The following is a 14,114-nucleotide window of genomic DNA, read 5'->3' on the forward strand; positions in this document are numbered from 1 at the left end:
TTCTCTCCCTTTCTCTCTATCTATATCTCTCTCCCTCTTCCTCCTCCTCTCCCTCTCCCCCATGGAAGAAAAATACGGAGAGAAAATGATCGTCCCCTCGCCTCACCCCATTCAATCCTCTTGTACGAGTACCAAACGCAAGGAACACGGTGGCTGTATTCTTGTCCCTATCCACATTGTTAACAACATAAACGCCATCTTGACCGCGTCACAAATCGACATAAAAAAAATTATGACCGTGTGTCGGAATGGTCTGTTATTTGTTTTTAGGTCAGTGTACGGTTCTTTTTTTATTACTATTGATCTGGGTTTTTCTTGTTGTTGGGTTTTGCTGGCCTTTTGGGTTGTGTATATGGTTTTATACTGGTCTTGAGTTCTGTGAAAGGTTTGGGTTTAGTATGCATGGTTATCGTTGTTAAGGCTTTCCCATAGCACCTGGAGAGAAGGCATGTTATTATGAACTGGGTATTTTATTATAGTGTTCTGTTATGAGGAGAGTTCTATGGTGTAGGATGTTCTGCTATAGGGAGTGTTCTGTCGTATGGAGTAGTCTACTGGGAGTTCATTGTGAAAGCGGAGTTGTCTAAAAGGAGAGTAATATTTATTCGAGACCTGTGTTTACAACCTTTTTGATTTGGAAGTCCTATCTATCTATATACCAAGAACTTTTTCCCCCTTATAAGGGGGGTAGTCAATTGCAAAGGTAATTAGCCAGCACGTGTTCACTAGAACCATCTACACGTTATACACACGTCAATACGTGATAAAAGTCATGCCCGTGGAGTCTTACCTGAACTTAGTGGATGATGCAAGCGAGTTAAACGTTCTAACACATTTGTAATATGAACGCTGAAGAGGATCACAGACAGTGACTGTAATATACGTATCTTCCGATCACAGACAGTGATCGTAATATACGTATCTTCCGATCACAGACAGTGATCGTAATATACGTTATCTTCATACAACATTCTTTTCTCCGATAGTTGAACCTACAGTATATGGATCGCGTCTCTTTAGAAGAACCAAGTTTTACGACACTCGGTCGAATGCGTTTGGGGAAAGATTAGGTTTAGGGTTCACGTGGGGGAAGGGGATTGTCAGACGATCTCTTTTGTTGACACGGCGCCGCTGTTGGCTCTGACCTCTATATGGGTGTCTGCGTAGTTAACGTGCAAGACCATTTCGACCCGCACTCCGTGAGTCTTCCAGTTCTTCGTCTGGATTTCCCCTTTCTCTTCTGAAACAACTGACGGTGATATTCTTAAAAAAAAGTATTTCTTTGTGTAAATCTTATATAAATTCTTGGAATGGAAAGATTTACATAAGGATTTTTTTTTTTTTTTTTTTTTTTTTTTTAGAATACCACCGTAAGCCTCTTCGACGCAATGTTGTCCTCAAAGACAGAAACCTGTTTCGGGAAAACTTCGCTGACGATTTCCTTTTGACCCTCTCCATAAAGGTCTCTTCGTCACCCTCAAAGACCCGTCCCTCAACCTCGCGATTATCTTTTGACAGTTCCTCGAAAAAAGGGGCTTTCACTACTTTCCAACACTTTCCCCCACCCCCTGCCTACAAGGGATCTCCTAAAACTACCGCTCCAACTGCTGTCACTGTTATCACCATTACCACAACCACCATAATCGCGCTCACCACCATCACTACTACTATAATCATTATCACCATCACCAACATCACCACCACCAACATCACCACCACCAACATCACCACCACCAACATCACCACCAACATCATCACCACCAACATCATCACCAACACCATCACCACCAACATCATCACCACCAACATCATCACCACCAACATCATCACCACCACCATCATCACCACCATCATCACCACCACCAGCATCACCACCATCACCAACACCATCATCATCACCACCATCACTACCACCATCATCACCACCACCAGCATCACCACCATCATCACCACCACCACCATCATCACCACCACCATCATCACCATCACTACCACCATCACCACCATCACCATCATCACCACCATCACCACCACCATCACCACCACCATCACCACCACCATCATCATCACCACCATCACCTCCATCATCACCATCATCACCACCAACATCACCACCATCATCATCACCACCACCACCACTATTACCACAAAAAAATCTACAACAACAACAACAAGAGCCATTACCAACACCACTAGTCACACAGCCAGCCCCCTATCGCGCCGACCTCTCGACCTCCCAGCAGCGCCACCGTTTTCTTGGGCGTGTATTTTCGGGGCCCTTGTTCGAGGCTTCCTTTCTGGAGCGCAGCCGGAGGGAAAGATCTTTTCGGAGTTCCGGTGGCAGTACTAAAATGTCTCCCCATTTGGTACGCCTCCTGTGTGTGTGTGTGTGTGTACACGTGTGTGTCTGTATGTGCACAAGGACTGTGAACAACAAATGCACACACACGCGTGTATGTGTATGTGCGTTTAAGAAGTCTATGTGCCACAAAACAAAGGACACGTGAAAGCTCATATATATATGTGAAAGCACAAATTAAGACAGTTTAATGTTTTCACGGTTTGACTTCTGTGGCTTGTTTAGCGTGTCTGTTCACACCATCGCCCTGGGAAGGAACGTATAGCTGTTCACGGTACTGCATAGTCTTCTTGTTTCCTGCGGGTGAGAATTGACCCCGGTGGTCTCTACATAAAGGTTCGTTTCATTACACGCACGCGCGCGCGCACACACACACACACACACACACACACACACACACACACACACACACACACACACACACACACACACACACACACACACACACACACACACACACACACACACACACACACACACACACATTCACACATACACACACACACACACATTCACACACACACACACACACACACACACATTCACACATACACACACACACACACACACACACACACACACACACACACACACACACACATTCACACATACACACACACACACATACACACTCACACACACATGCATTCATATACACATACATACACATACCCACATAAACTCACCCGTACTCGCATACACATACCCACATAAACTCACCCGTACTCGCATACACACACACACACACACACACACACACACACACACACACACACACACACACACACACACACACACACACACACACACACACACACACACACACACACACACACACACACACACACACACACACACAGACCATTTGTAGTTGGGTTCCTTGACTCCACCTTAGAGGTAGTTTCTGCAAACGATGTAAGATTAATTGATAAGAGTAAATTGAGGAATGACTTAATGAAATATCAGCAAAAGATAATGTTCCCATTATAAGTGCATCTTTCACTAAAACTATTTTGATGTAAATGCTGCAAAGGTAGAGGGAATGAAAAATCGCGTCTCGTGATAAGATGTACCAGTTCGGTTCCCAACACCTACTGTTAACTACTACTTGCGTTGGCTAACCGTCCACAGAGAGCATGTTTAATAGCTTTAGTCATAGTTAAACTGCCTCTTATGTAACCTGGTCACGTCACCCGCTCTGAGTAATTGTTTAAGTAATAACAGACTAGGCCCTTTAATAACTCGTCGCCGTCTTCCGTGACCCTACGCCTCTTAACCCTTTCGTAGTAAACTAATAACGATGTCTCGTTAAATGACGATGGTCGTTTGTAGGTTAAGTTTGTGGGGAGGAGGTTCCCGCAAGGGGGGATGACCCGAGGTTCCACGTGGGTCCAGACGATCCAAAGAGTCTTGCAAAGAAACCTGCGAAGTTTCAAGAACTTGTTTACCAATGGAGTGGTCAACGAATGGAATAGACTTAGTAACCATGTAGTGATCGATGAAACTATTGGTTGTTTTAATTGTTTGGTTAGATTATGGAAGGGGACGATAGGGGGTAATGGACATGGAAATGTTTAGTGTAGGTCTTATGGTATCCTGCAGTCTCCTTCATTCTTATGTTCTTATCAGCATGGAGAGCCCCCCCCCCTTTTTCTTTTTCAATACTAATTTGTATTTTTTTTTCATTCTCGCTTTATATCAATTTTCACTCTACTTTTCGATCACTGGGAAGTTTCTAGAGGCATATATTATCCTGTTGCAATGTTCGACACTTTATTTGCCTGTATTGCTATAAAAATGGATATATTTATATATATATATATTATATATATTTATATATATATATATATATATATATATATATATATATATATATTTATATATATATATATTATATATATTTATATATATAAATCAAGTAACGTAGATGTCGTAACACAAGAATAAGATAAAACTTAAACCTACTCTCGGAGAAAGATAAGCTGAGATACAGAGTAAACCGTATATTTCGACCACTAACTGCTGAAGAGGAGCACAGTCAGTGGTCGAAATATACGTTTTACTCTGTATCTCAGTTTATTCTTTCTCCGAGAGTGGGTTTAAGTTATATACACATATATAATGTGTATATATATATATTTAATGTGTATATATATATATATATATATAATGTGTATATATATATATATATATATATATATATATATATATAAATATATATATATAAATATATACACACGAGTGAAAAATTGCTCAACGTTGAGTCATGAGAAGAGAAGTAAAGGAGATGAATTGTACTGTGGCAGTTTTCAACGTCTTTTTTGATGCTAAAACCTCACACCGGAGGCTGTTGAAAAACGTCTTCTCGACTATTTCTTGTTATTTTGAGTGTGTGCGTGCGTGCGTGCAAGCTTCTGTTTGTGCATTTTTCCAAACGGCCGAGTCATGGACCAAATGATTTTTCCTCAGACTTCTGTTGGTGCACTGAATTTTGATAAAAGTATTGAGTTGACCCTATTCTCATCTGCGTTTCATGATTTTATTTTATTTTATTTTATTTTATTTTGTGTGTTAAAGTAAGACGTTAATTGTTTTATAGGGGAACCATTGCACCATTGGTGATGTTGGTGTGGCTACGTGTTAATTGACCACTAAGCCCGTGACTACAGTGTTGTATAGTTTCTTCATGGCGCATTCTCAGGTCACATTTAGTGTGTGAAGTTTGTATATGCACGTCCTTTCTTCATTACAAACAAAAATTAATAGATCCGAATATGATTAAATTAAAAGAAATACAAAAAACAAACTAACATCAAAACGAAATAATTTATAAATCGGATCGTTCTCAGTGACCATAACAAACATACAATCCATAGAACTGAATTATTCTGTTATTACTAGGTTTGTTCGTAAACAAAATAATATGCTTAAGACAAGATTACAGAGGCGTACAGTCCATGTATTTCGAGCACATACACTATAAACCCACTGTTGATTGGATTAAGAAAAGTGGGTTTTTAGTGTATTTACTAATATGTTACGACATAATTACTTGACAGTCGAGTACACAAACTTACATTTCACAAATAACATCGGGTAGTACTTAGCGCAAGTAATAGGAGAGTTACTCTAAAGGGTCGGTAATGTTAGGTTGCCATTCTACGATGTAAGAATACAAATATGACCCTTGTTAATGCCCGCAAGCGCACCGGAAGTGTCTGGGTTGTCAGTGGCGCCATCTAGCTTCTGTTCCCGCGCGGAATGGAGCTGTCATGAAAGTCACGGCCCTGTTCCCTCGCCCTCGAAAGTACTGTCATCCCTCTGAAAGTTTTCCGCGAAAATAATAACCCTGTTACTAACTGTTTTATATTTTCTTATACGAGTTGGATGACTCGTCATCCAGGAGGTGCTAAGATAAGAGGGAGGGAAGAGGGTAGAGGGGAGTGGAGTATGTAGGGGATGGAATGGGTAAGAGTGGTTTCTATGCCTTTGTTCTTTTTTTTTTTTTTTTTTTTTGCTACCTCCAGTGTAAGGGGAAAAGAGCCTGTGGTATATGTATGTGCTAGTTGTGTTATAGTGAGTTATAGAAGCTATCTGTAAATTGTCCACAAAAAGTATGGCCCTATTGCTAATGATTTTATATTTATTTACATTAGTTGTCTTGCAGTGAGTTCCAGAAGTTATCTCAGTAAATTGTCCACAAAAGATATGACCCTATTGCTAATGATTCTATACTTTTCTTATATTAGTTGTCTTACAGCGAGTTCTAGAAGCTATCTCTGGAAATTGTCCACAAAAAGTATGACCCTATTGGTAATGATTTTATACTTTTTATGTACGAGTACATTATTGATCTTACAAAGAATTCTGGAAGTTATCCGCAAAGAGTATGACCTTGTTGCTAATGATATGAAGTTTTTCTTCTCTGTATTGGTTATCTAACAAGTTCATTCTTCGTCATTGGAACCTCTGCGGATGATACGATCAAAATGAGGGCGACACGACTTTTTTACTGTTATCATACATTCTTCAGGATCTTCGTTAGTTCCGGTCCTTGAGTCCGTCTCTTAAACAATACACGGATTTAACAGATTCACAAGACTTTTGTTATATCACGTCCATAGTATCCGGACAGGTCACGTAGCGTGTACGTGGCTTCATCTCTGAGTTCTTCAGTTAGCTTTAGGACGTGAGCGTGCTTGAAGAGGGGACGAAGTGTCCGGCGGCGCGTGACCGCCCTAGCGACCGCGCAAGCGACCGCGCAAGCGACCGCGCAAGCGACCGCGCAAGCGACCGCGCAAGCGACCGCGCAAGCGACCGCGCAAGCGACCGCGCTAGGAGCGGACCACTCCTCCTTCTCGACCAATTACAAAGGATTACAAAGGAGGAGCATTCCGACAGGAGACCTTTTGGTTCATAACTAGGTCGGATGCGAAAAAATGATAATAATGATGAATAGATAAATAAATGAAAATCATAATGATATAGAAAATAAATGCATAGGTATAGTTAGATAATAAACAGGTAAACAGTAAATAATAATAAATTGACATAAATAATAAATGAAAATCAAGCAAATAATAAATAATAAACAAATAATAAAAAACAAACAATATAAAATAAATGGCAGGCATTACAGCACCTTGCTTAGTCGTTTATCTAAACGAACCTTAAAGCTTCGAACTGAACTACATTGCACTGCCTCTGCAGGAAGTTTATTCCATTCATTAACTACACGGTTGTCGAAGTTGTTTCTAACGTCTCTGTTTCTTCTCCCACAGGAGCGTGACGGGCCTGGATGGACGGTGTTCTTGGCCCGAGACCAGTAGTAGCGCCAGCAACGCAGGAGGCGTGGGCGGTGCCGACGGATATGCTACATCGGGAGCGGCACCCTCAACACTCTTAGGCGCCTCAACTTCGGCGTCAACTTCGGCAGCAGGAGCAACAGGAGTCAGCGGAAGGCCCGGCACGCCGCCCCAGTGCCACAGCCCTTCCTTCGGCCTTCCGACGAGCTCGTCCTTCCCGTTCCCACCCTCCTCCTCCTCGAACTTCGGGATCCAGGCCAGTACTTCGACAGTCAGCTTGTCTTCGGCCTCTTCCAGGAGGTCGCCTCTCCAGCGATACCCCTCTGCCGAGAGCCTCTCCTCCTTCGCCGAGTCGCTAGTCAACCCTTCGGGAGGCAGCGGCGGTGGAGGAACCTCGACCCTCACGCCCGCGAAGAGCACGCCCAGCCTTCAGCGCCATGTAGGCGGAGCTGCGGGCGCGGGCAGCAGCAGCAGGCGACCCGCGGCACCACACAACCTCGTCGCCTCGAGGTAAGTGGGCGCGCCCTCATGGACTTTGCGTTCTCCAGTTGTCGGTGAATTTCTCTTCCTCTTTCACTCGCACGTACAATTTTTTTTTTTCTCTATCTCTAGTCGCTCCCCCTCTCTCCGTCTCTCCTATCTCTCCCTCTCTCCTCTCTCTCCTCTCTCTCCTATCTCTTCTCTCTCTCCTCTCTCTCCTATCTCTCCTCTCTTTCCTATCTCTCCTCTCTCTCCTATCTCGCTCTCTCCTCTCTCTCCTCTGTCTCTTATCTGTCTCTCTTATATGTCTCTCTTATCTGTCTCTCTCCTCTGTCTCTCTCCTCTCTCCTCTCTCTCTCCTCTCTCTTTCCTCTCTCTCTCCTCTCTCTTTCCTCTCTCCTCTCTCTTTCCTCTCTCTCTCCTCTCTCCTTTCTCACTCTCACTCTCTCTCTCTCTCTCTCTCTCTCTCTCTCTCTCTCTCTCTCTCTCTCTCTCTCTCTCTCTCTTTCTCTCTTTCCTCTCTCTCTCCTCTCTCCCTCCCTCCCTTCCTCCCTTCCTCCCTCCCTCCCTCCCTCCCTCCTTCCTTCCATTCCCCCCTCCTTCCTTCCATTCCCCCCTCCTTCCTTCCATTCCCCCCTCTTTTCCCCTCTCCCTTCCCAGCTCAAGTAACTTGCACACTTGACTTGCCTCTCAACTTGCCTCGTGTCAACGAGGCTTTACTCGAAGAAATGTGTTCACGTCAAGCAGAAAACCACAGCCTGTGTTTAGATATTATCCAACGCCGATGCGAATACTTGCAAACCTCGGAGTCTCAACTGCACAGATAACCTTATCAAGAACTTGTGTTCCCGGAGGAACTGACGAGACAAAATTTCTCTGTGGATTTCTTTATCAATTGCTACAGACAGATGTCTTTTGCAAGTAGCAGTATTCTGCCGGTCGTACATACTATTCAGAGATAGGGGGACAGAGAAACGATTAAACAGAGAGATGGAGAGACAGAGGGAGAGAGAGAGAGGGAGAGAGAGAGAGAGAGAGAGAGAGAGAGAGAGAGAGAGAGAGAGAGAGAGAGAGATAGAGAGATAGAGAGATAGAGAGAGATAGAGAGAGAGAGAGAGAGAGAGAGAGAGAGAGAGAGAGAGAGAGAGGGAGAGAGAGAGATACAGAGATAGAGAGAGATGGAGAGAGATACAGAGATAGAGAGGGAGGGGGAGAGAGAGGGAGGGAGGGAGAGAGAGTAAGGGAGGGAAAGGGAGAGAGAGGGGGAGGGAGAGGGAGGGAGGGAGAGACAGAGAGAGGGAGGGAGAGACAGAGAGGGACACACAGACAGACGGAGAGACAGACAAACAGAGGGAGAGACAGACAGACAGAGGGAGAGACAGACAGACAGAAGGAGTGAGAGACAGAGACAGCCAATCACCGAGTTAGCTCAGCCAAATAATGGAGTCAACTTCCCGCAGAGGAGTTGGAATGCTGTACACTTTCAAACTTTATTAAGATTCAATGGGATAATCACAAAGAATGTGATGTAAATGCCAGCCAATTAAGTCTGTTTGTTTGTTTTTCCTTAAACTGTCCTCATATTTGGTTAATATTGTACTTTTTTATTCTCTCGTCTATTCATGATCTTCAGCATCCAAATTAGTTAATGACTAAAAGAACTTTAATTTCGTTTGCTTTGCCACTGTGACCGTTAACATAATGGTGACGTCATGTCGCGCTAGAAAATACGAAGTCATCTAATGTATAGCTTACACGTTCTTCGTATTTTTTCATATTTATTCGTTTATCAGTCTTTATTCATTGATTCATTTATGGATTGTCTTGCTTCTTTATTCACTTATGTTTATCCATTCGCTCGGTTATTCATTAATATATTTTCAAAATCCTGTTCGTCCTGCTGCAACGCCTTTATGATTCCTTTTGCCGTTTCGCATCCTTAGAGCTTCCTGCGCGGTCTCTGACCCTTCGACTCGTCATTTCTCTCATCACTTTACTAATTTTTCCTCCCCTGTTGCCAGCGAGTTGGACCAAGGTCATGGTTCATTAAATTCCACGCTACAAAGTCCTCTGTTAAGGGTCACCGTCCTAGCCTTCTGATAAGAGGAGTTTCGTGACATTGAAATAAATCCTCATCATCATCATCCGTTACTATAGCTACTCTTTTCTTCTTCCTCTTCCTACTCTTCTTCCTCCTTCTTCCTCCTCCCCTTTTTCCTCTTCTTCCTCATTTTCTTCCTCTTCTTATTCCTATTCCTTCTCTTCTTCTTATTCCTCTTCCTCTTCTCTCTCCTCCTCTTCCTCGTCTTCCTTCTCTTCATCCTCCTTTTACTCCTTCCTCCTCCTTTCAATCTGGGCAACTTGTTTTCCTAGAGGATTTTATGGAGGGCAGGAGACGAAGTGGAATGGAGTTGCGACAGGGGGGGTTGGATGGAGGTTAGGAGGAGGAGGAGAAGGAGGAGGAGGTGGCCAATGAAAGAGGAGGAAGATGAGACAGAGGAAAAGAAGGGAGAGTAGTGGTTGCTGAGCAAGAAATGAAATGGAGGAGGACGATATTGACGAGGAACTTAAGAAGGTTGGCAAGGAAAAGAGAAAGAAGGAATGTAGACGAAGAAGTAAAACAAAGAAGAGGAGTTAGACTACACAGGAAGAAGACAAAGAAGAAATGTGACAGATGGTAAAGCTGTAGGAGTGATAGGAATTAGATGAAGGAGGGAGGGAAGGATAAATCTGACAGCTGATAAAGCAATAGGACTGATAGGAATTAGGTGAAGGAGGAAGGAAGAAGAAACGCGACCAAAGATAAAGCAGTAGGAACAAAAGGAGTTAGATGAAGGAGGTACGAAGAAGAAATGTGACACTTGACAAAGCAGTAGGACTAACGGGAATTAAACGAAGGAAGAGGAAGAAGAAATGTGACAGATGATAAAGCAGTAGGAACAACAGGAGCTAGATGAGAGAGAAGGAAGAGTAGGATTAGGGAGGGACTCTGAAGCAGAGGCGGTCTCCAAGTCCCCCGGGGCCAGTTGGCAGACTCTCCAGTGCCCGTCGAGCTCCTGGTCCGTCTTCTTTTGGTCTTCGGCGCCCGGGGCCATCGCTCCAAAGAAGGTGGTCAGGTTATGATACTGCTGATGATGTAGGGATTGGCTGGTCATGGGTCAGGGTATGCGTGTCATCTTCATAAAGCTCTGGTTACACTAGCCATGTTTATATAAGGGCCCATGCTTTCGTACGTACATATGTGTGTGTGTGTTTGTATTTGTGTATGCGTGCCTGTCTTTGTGTGTTTGTGTGTGTGTGTGTGTGTGTGTGTGCGCGCGTGTGCGCATTGAACTAGCCCCTCTTCGCGAGACGTTGCCCTTCCCTTTCGAAATGTCCCTCCAGCACTCTCGATTTTTTTTTAGTTCGTCTTGAGACTTCTCGATGAACTTGAGACTCCCTGCGCACCAAAACCCAAAAGCTCAGAACACTGCGCCCACAAGAGCGGACGTGCGAAACCGCACATAAAGGATAAGATATTATTCAAGTCAATTATCCCCCACCCCATTCCCCCCACTTTTGTTTATGAATCTATCACAGTCCCTAAGAGACTTGCAAATAGACGGTGATCGCGGTAATGGTTATTGTTGTTGTGGTGGTTGGTTGATGTGATGGTGGTTGTGGTTGTTGTGGTATTGATTGTGGTTATGGAGTTGGTGGTTGAGGAGGAGCTGGTGGTTAGAGAGAGAGAGAGAGAGAGAGAGAGAGAGAGAGAGAGAGAGAGAGAGATAGAGAGAGAGAGAGAGAGAGAGAGATCACTCCCCTTCCCTTTCCCACTCCCTCTCCCTCTCCCAATCCTCCCATCCCCTCCATGTCCAATCCCACCTATCCCCACTCCCCTCTTCCCCTTACTGAATGGGGTATTGATTGTCTAAGACTTGTACAGTCAACATTTTAGGGACTTTAATGGTACCCCTACAGACCAGAGTCTCGCAGCGTTCTTTTATGATTAGAGGAAAAGAATTCTGACCACTGGTAACATTGTTCATCCGTAGAATATGACTTCACCTCTTTGGTTTAGTATTGTCCACAAGTAATAAAAGTGCTGATCTGTTATCGGCAACCAGATACAATATAATCTCCTATTTTCTCTTTATCTCTGTCAGTGTCCGTCTGTCTGCCTGTCTTTATGTGTCTATTTGTCTGTCTGCCTGTCTTTATCTGTCTATTTATCTGTCTACCTCTGTCTCAGTCTCTGTCTCTCCCTCTCAATCTCTCTTCTCTTCTTTTCTCTTTCCTCTTTTTCGTCTTTTTCCTCTCTTTCCTCTCCTTCCCCCTCTCTCCTCTACTGTTATCCTCCCCTCTTGTTCTCCTCCCTCTTTTTCTTCCCCATGTTCTCTTGTTCTTCTCTCCTCTTGTTCTCCCTTTTCAATCTTCTCTTCCCCCATTCGTTCTCCCCACTTCCTCTTCCATTTTTTGTATCTCATGTATTCCTCTCCTATTCACTCCATTTCTCCTTGCTCTCGTTACTTTTTCACGTCTTTTTTCTCGTATTTCTCCTCTGTCTTTCTCCTTTCTCCTACCTTCCTCCACTTCCGTCTCCTCCCTTTCTCCCTCAACAACTCTCCCTCTCTCTCTCTCCCCTTCTCCCTCATCTCGCTCCTCGAAACCACACAATCAGACCCTGACATCCTTATAAGGCGTCTCCGTGGCGTTATACTTTTTTTTTTTTTTTGACAAGAGACTCTTTTGCGAGTCTGTAGAATCTAATTGGCCAACCATAGGAGTGGCCTGTACCCATGGCCTGCACCCACGGCCTGCACATGTGGCCTGCACAGTCAGAAGACTTGTGATGGTGTACTAGTACCCTGGACCGGTTTTATAGTGGCCTTCTGCTTGCATCCTGGCGATGCATTAGAGCATATGCAGGAAATTAAAATCGACTTGGCTGCTTCACTAGCATCGTTTGCCTTCTGTGCTGATCCATTTATCATTTTGTTATATCCCTTTGTCAATTTATATGTTTTATTCATCTAAGTATATCTTATTTTCGTTTTGCCTTTGGGCTTGTTGATCGTTTCTTTAAACTGCACCAGGGGGAATAGATTAAATTCGTATACCACGAAATAAGAAGCGTGGGAGAGGGAGACAGAGAGATGGAAACAAAGCTAAGGATTGCACAGAGAAGAATGGATAGATCAATGATGGGAATAACACTGAGAGACCGAAAGAGAGCAAGTTGGGTGAGAGAGCAAACAAGAGTGAAAGATAATGTGGAGGCGGTGAGAGAGACGAAGTGGAATTGGGTTGGTAAGCTAGTGCAAACGACTGATGAGCGATGGGGCAAGTGTGTTACTGAGTGGACGCCGCGAGATGAGAAGCGTGGAAGAGGGAGACCAGACAGAAAGTGGAGAGACGAGATAGAGAAGTTTTCCTGAGTGACGTGGCAGAGATAGGCGCGGTCGTGTGAATCATGGAATGCTACGAAGGAGGCCTTTGTTCAGCAGTGGACTCGGGACGGCCGACTTAATTGAATTATGACTGGTACTATTGCATCATGGAAAGGAGAACACATGACGCCGATAAGAATGCTTGTATCAACGTACCGAAAGCGTTCCTTCCTATTCTTTTGGAAAAATCCCCAAGAAGTCTGCAAGAGAAAGACTTATCATGTCCAGGGTCAACCTGTACTTTGACCCTGACAGCACCCGGTCGTTCTTCCTTCTCTCGCCTTTGGTCCTGACGAGCCAAAAAGCCCAGTTTAACGCATATAGAACCGAAATAACACGAGTGATTGGTCTTCCATGTCGACCGCAGGTGGGGTCGCGATCTGCGGCTGCGGCTGCGGCTGCGGTGAAAGGTTGGCAAGTTCGGGCGGGAGGTTGGCAACAGCGTCCCATAGGAGGGGCCGTACAGCAAAGTCCAGCGGGGTCTTCCAGAGAGAGAGTGGAGGCTGTGATCATCACGCCAAAGGCAACAGTGGAAGATATTACTTTGTTCTTCTTCTGTACCGATTTCGAGTCTCATCATGGTCTTTTTTAGTAATCTGCCTCCCCCCCCACCCGATTTTTTTTTTTTTTTTTTTTTTTAACTACCGTTGGTTCTGCTGCTGCGCTCGACTGACCTCAGGAACCCGGGTTATCTCGCCATGTTAATGTTAATGTTAGTGTGTGTGCGTGCGTGCGCGCGCGCGTGTGTGTGCGTGTTCGCGTGTTTGCTTGCCTACATGGAAGGCAGGGTGCTAATGTGTGTCCACTCCAGATGATCGTGTCTGATACAGCAAGAGACCGCACGACCAGAAGGAAGGAAGGAAGGAAGGGAGGAAGGAAGGAAGGAAGTGAGGAATTAGAAGAGGAGGAAGAGGAGGAGGAGGAGGAGGAGGAAGAGGAGGCGAAGTAGTAGCAGGATCCTCAGCTTGCTCACTCGCCCCGTGTGTCTGCGGTCTGCATTTTAATGTGGACCATGTCTGGGCCCCGGGTGTCTTGTGCGCT

The 14,114-nt window shown here is 44.5% G+C and overlaps 1 protein-coding gene across 3 annotated transcripts in view; it reads left to right on the plus strand.

The window, feature by feature from the left end:
- Positions 1-14,114, plus strand: part of Shrm (shroom) — a 1,346,254-nt gene that overhangs the window by 1,094,566 nt on the left and 237,574 nt on the right. For all 3 annotated transcript variants that reach the window (XM_076173405.1, XM_076173404.1, XM_076173406.1), the window contains one exon: positions 7,141-7,674. In XM_076173405.1, coding sequence (XP_076029520.1) covers positions 7,141-7,674 — 534 coding nt within the window. The remainder of the gene's footprint in view (positions 1-7,140; positions 7,675-14,114) is intronic.

This window comes from Oratosquilla oratoria, chromosome 34, assembly GCF_046742065.1.
Source record: "Oratosquilla oratoria isolate Oo_2021 chromosome 34, ASM4674206v1, whole genome shotgun sequence".
Taxonomy (NCBI): Eukaryota; Metazoa; Arthropoda; class Malacostraca; order Stomatopoda; family Squillidae; genus Oratosquilla; species Oratosquilla oratoria.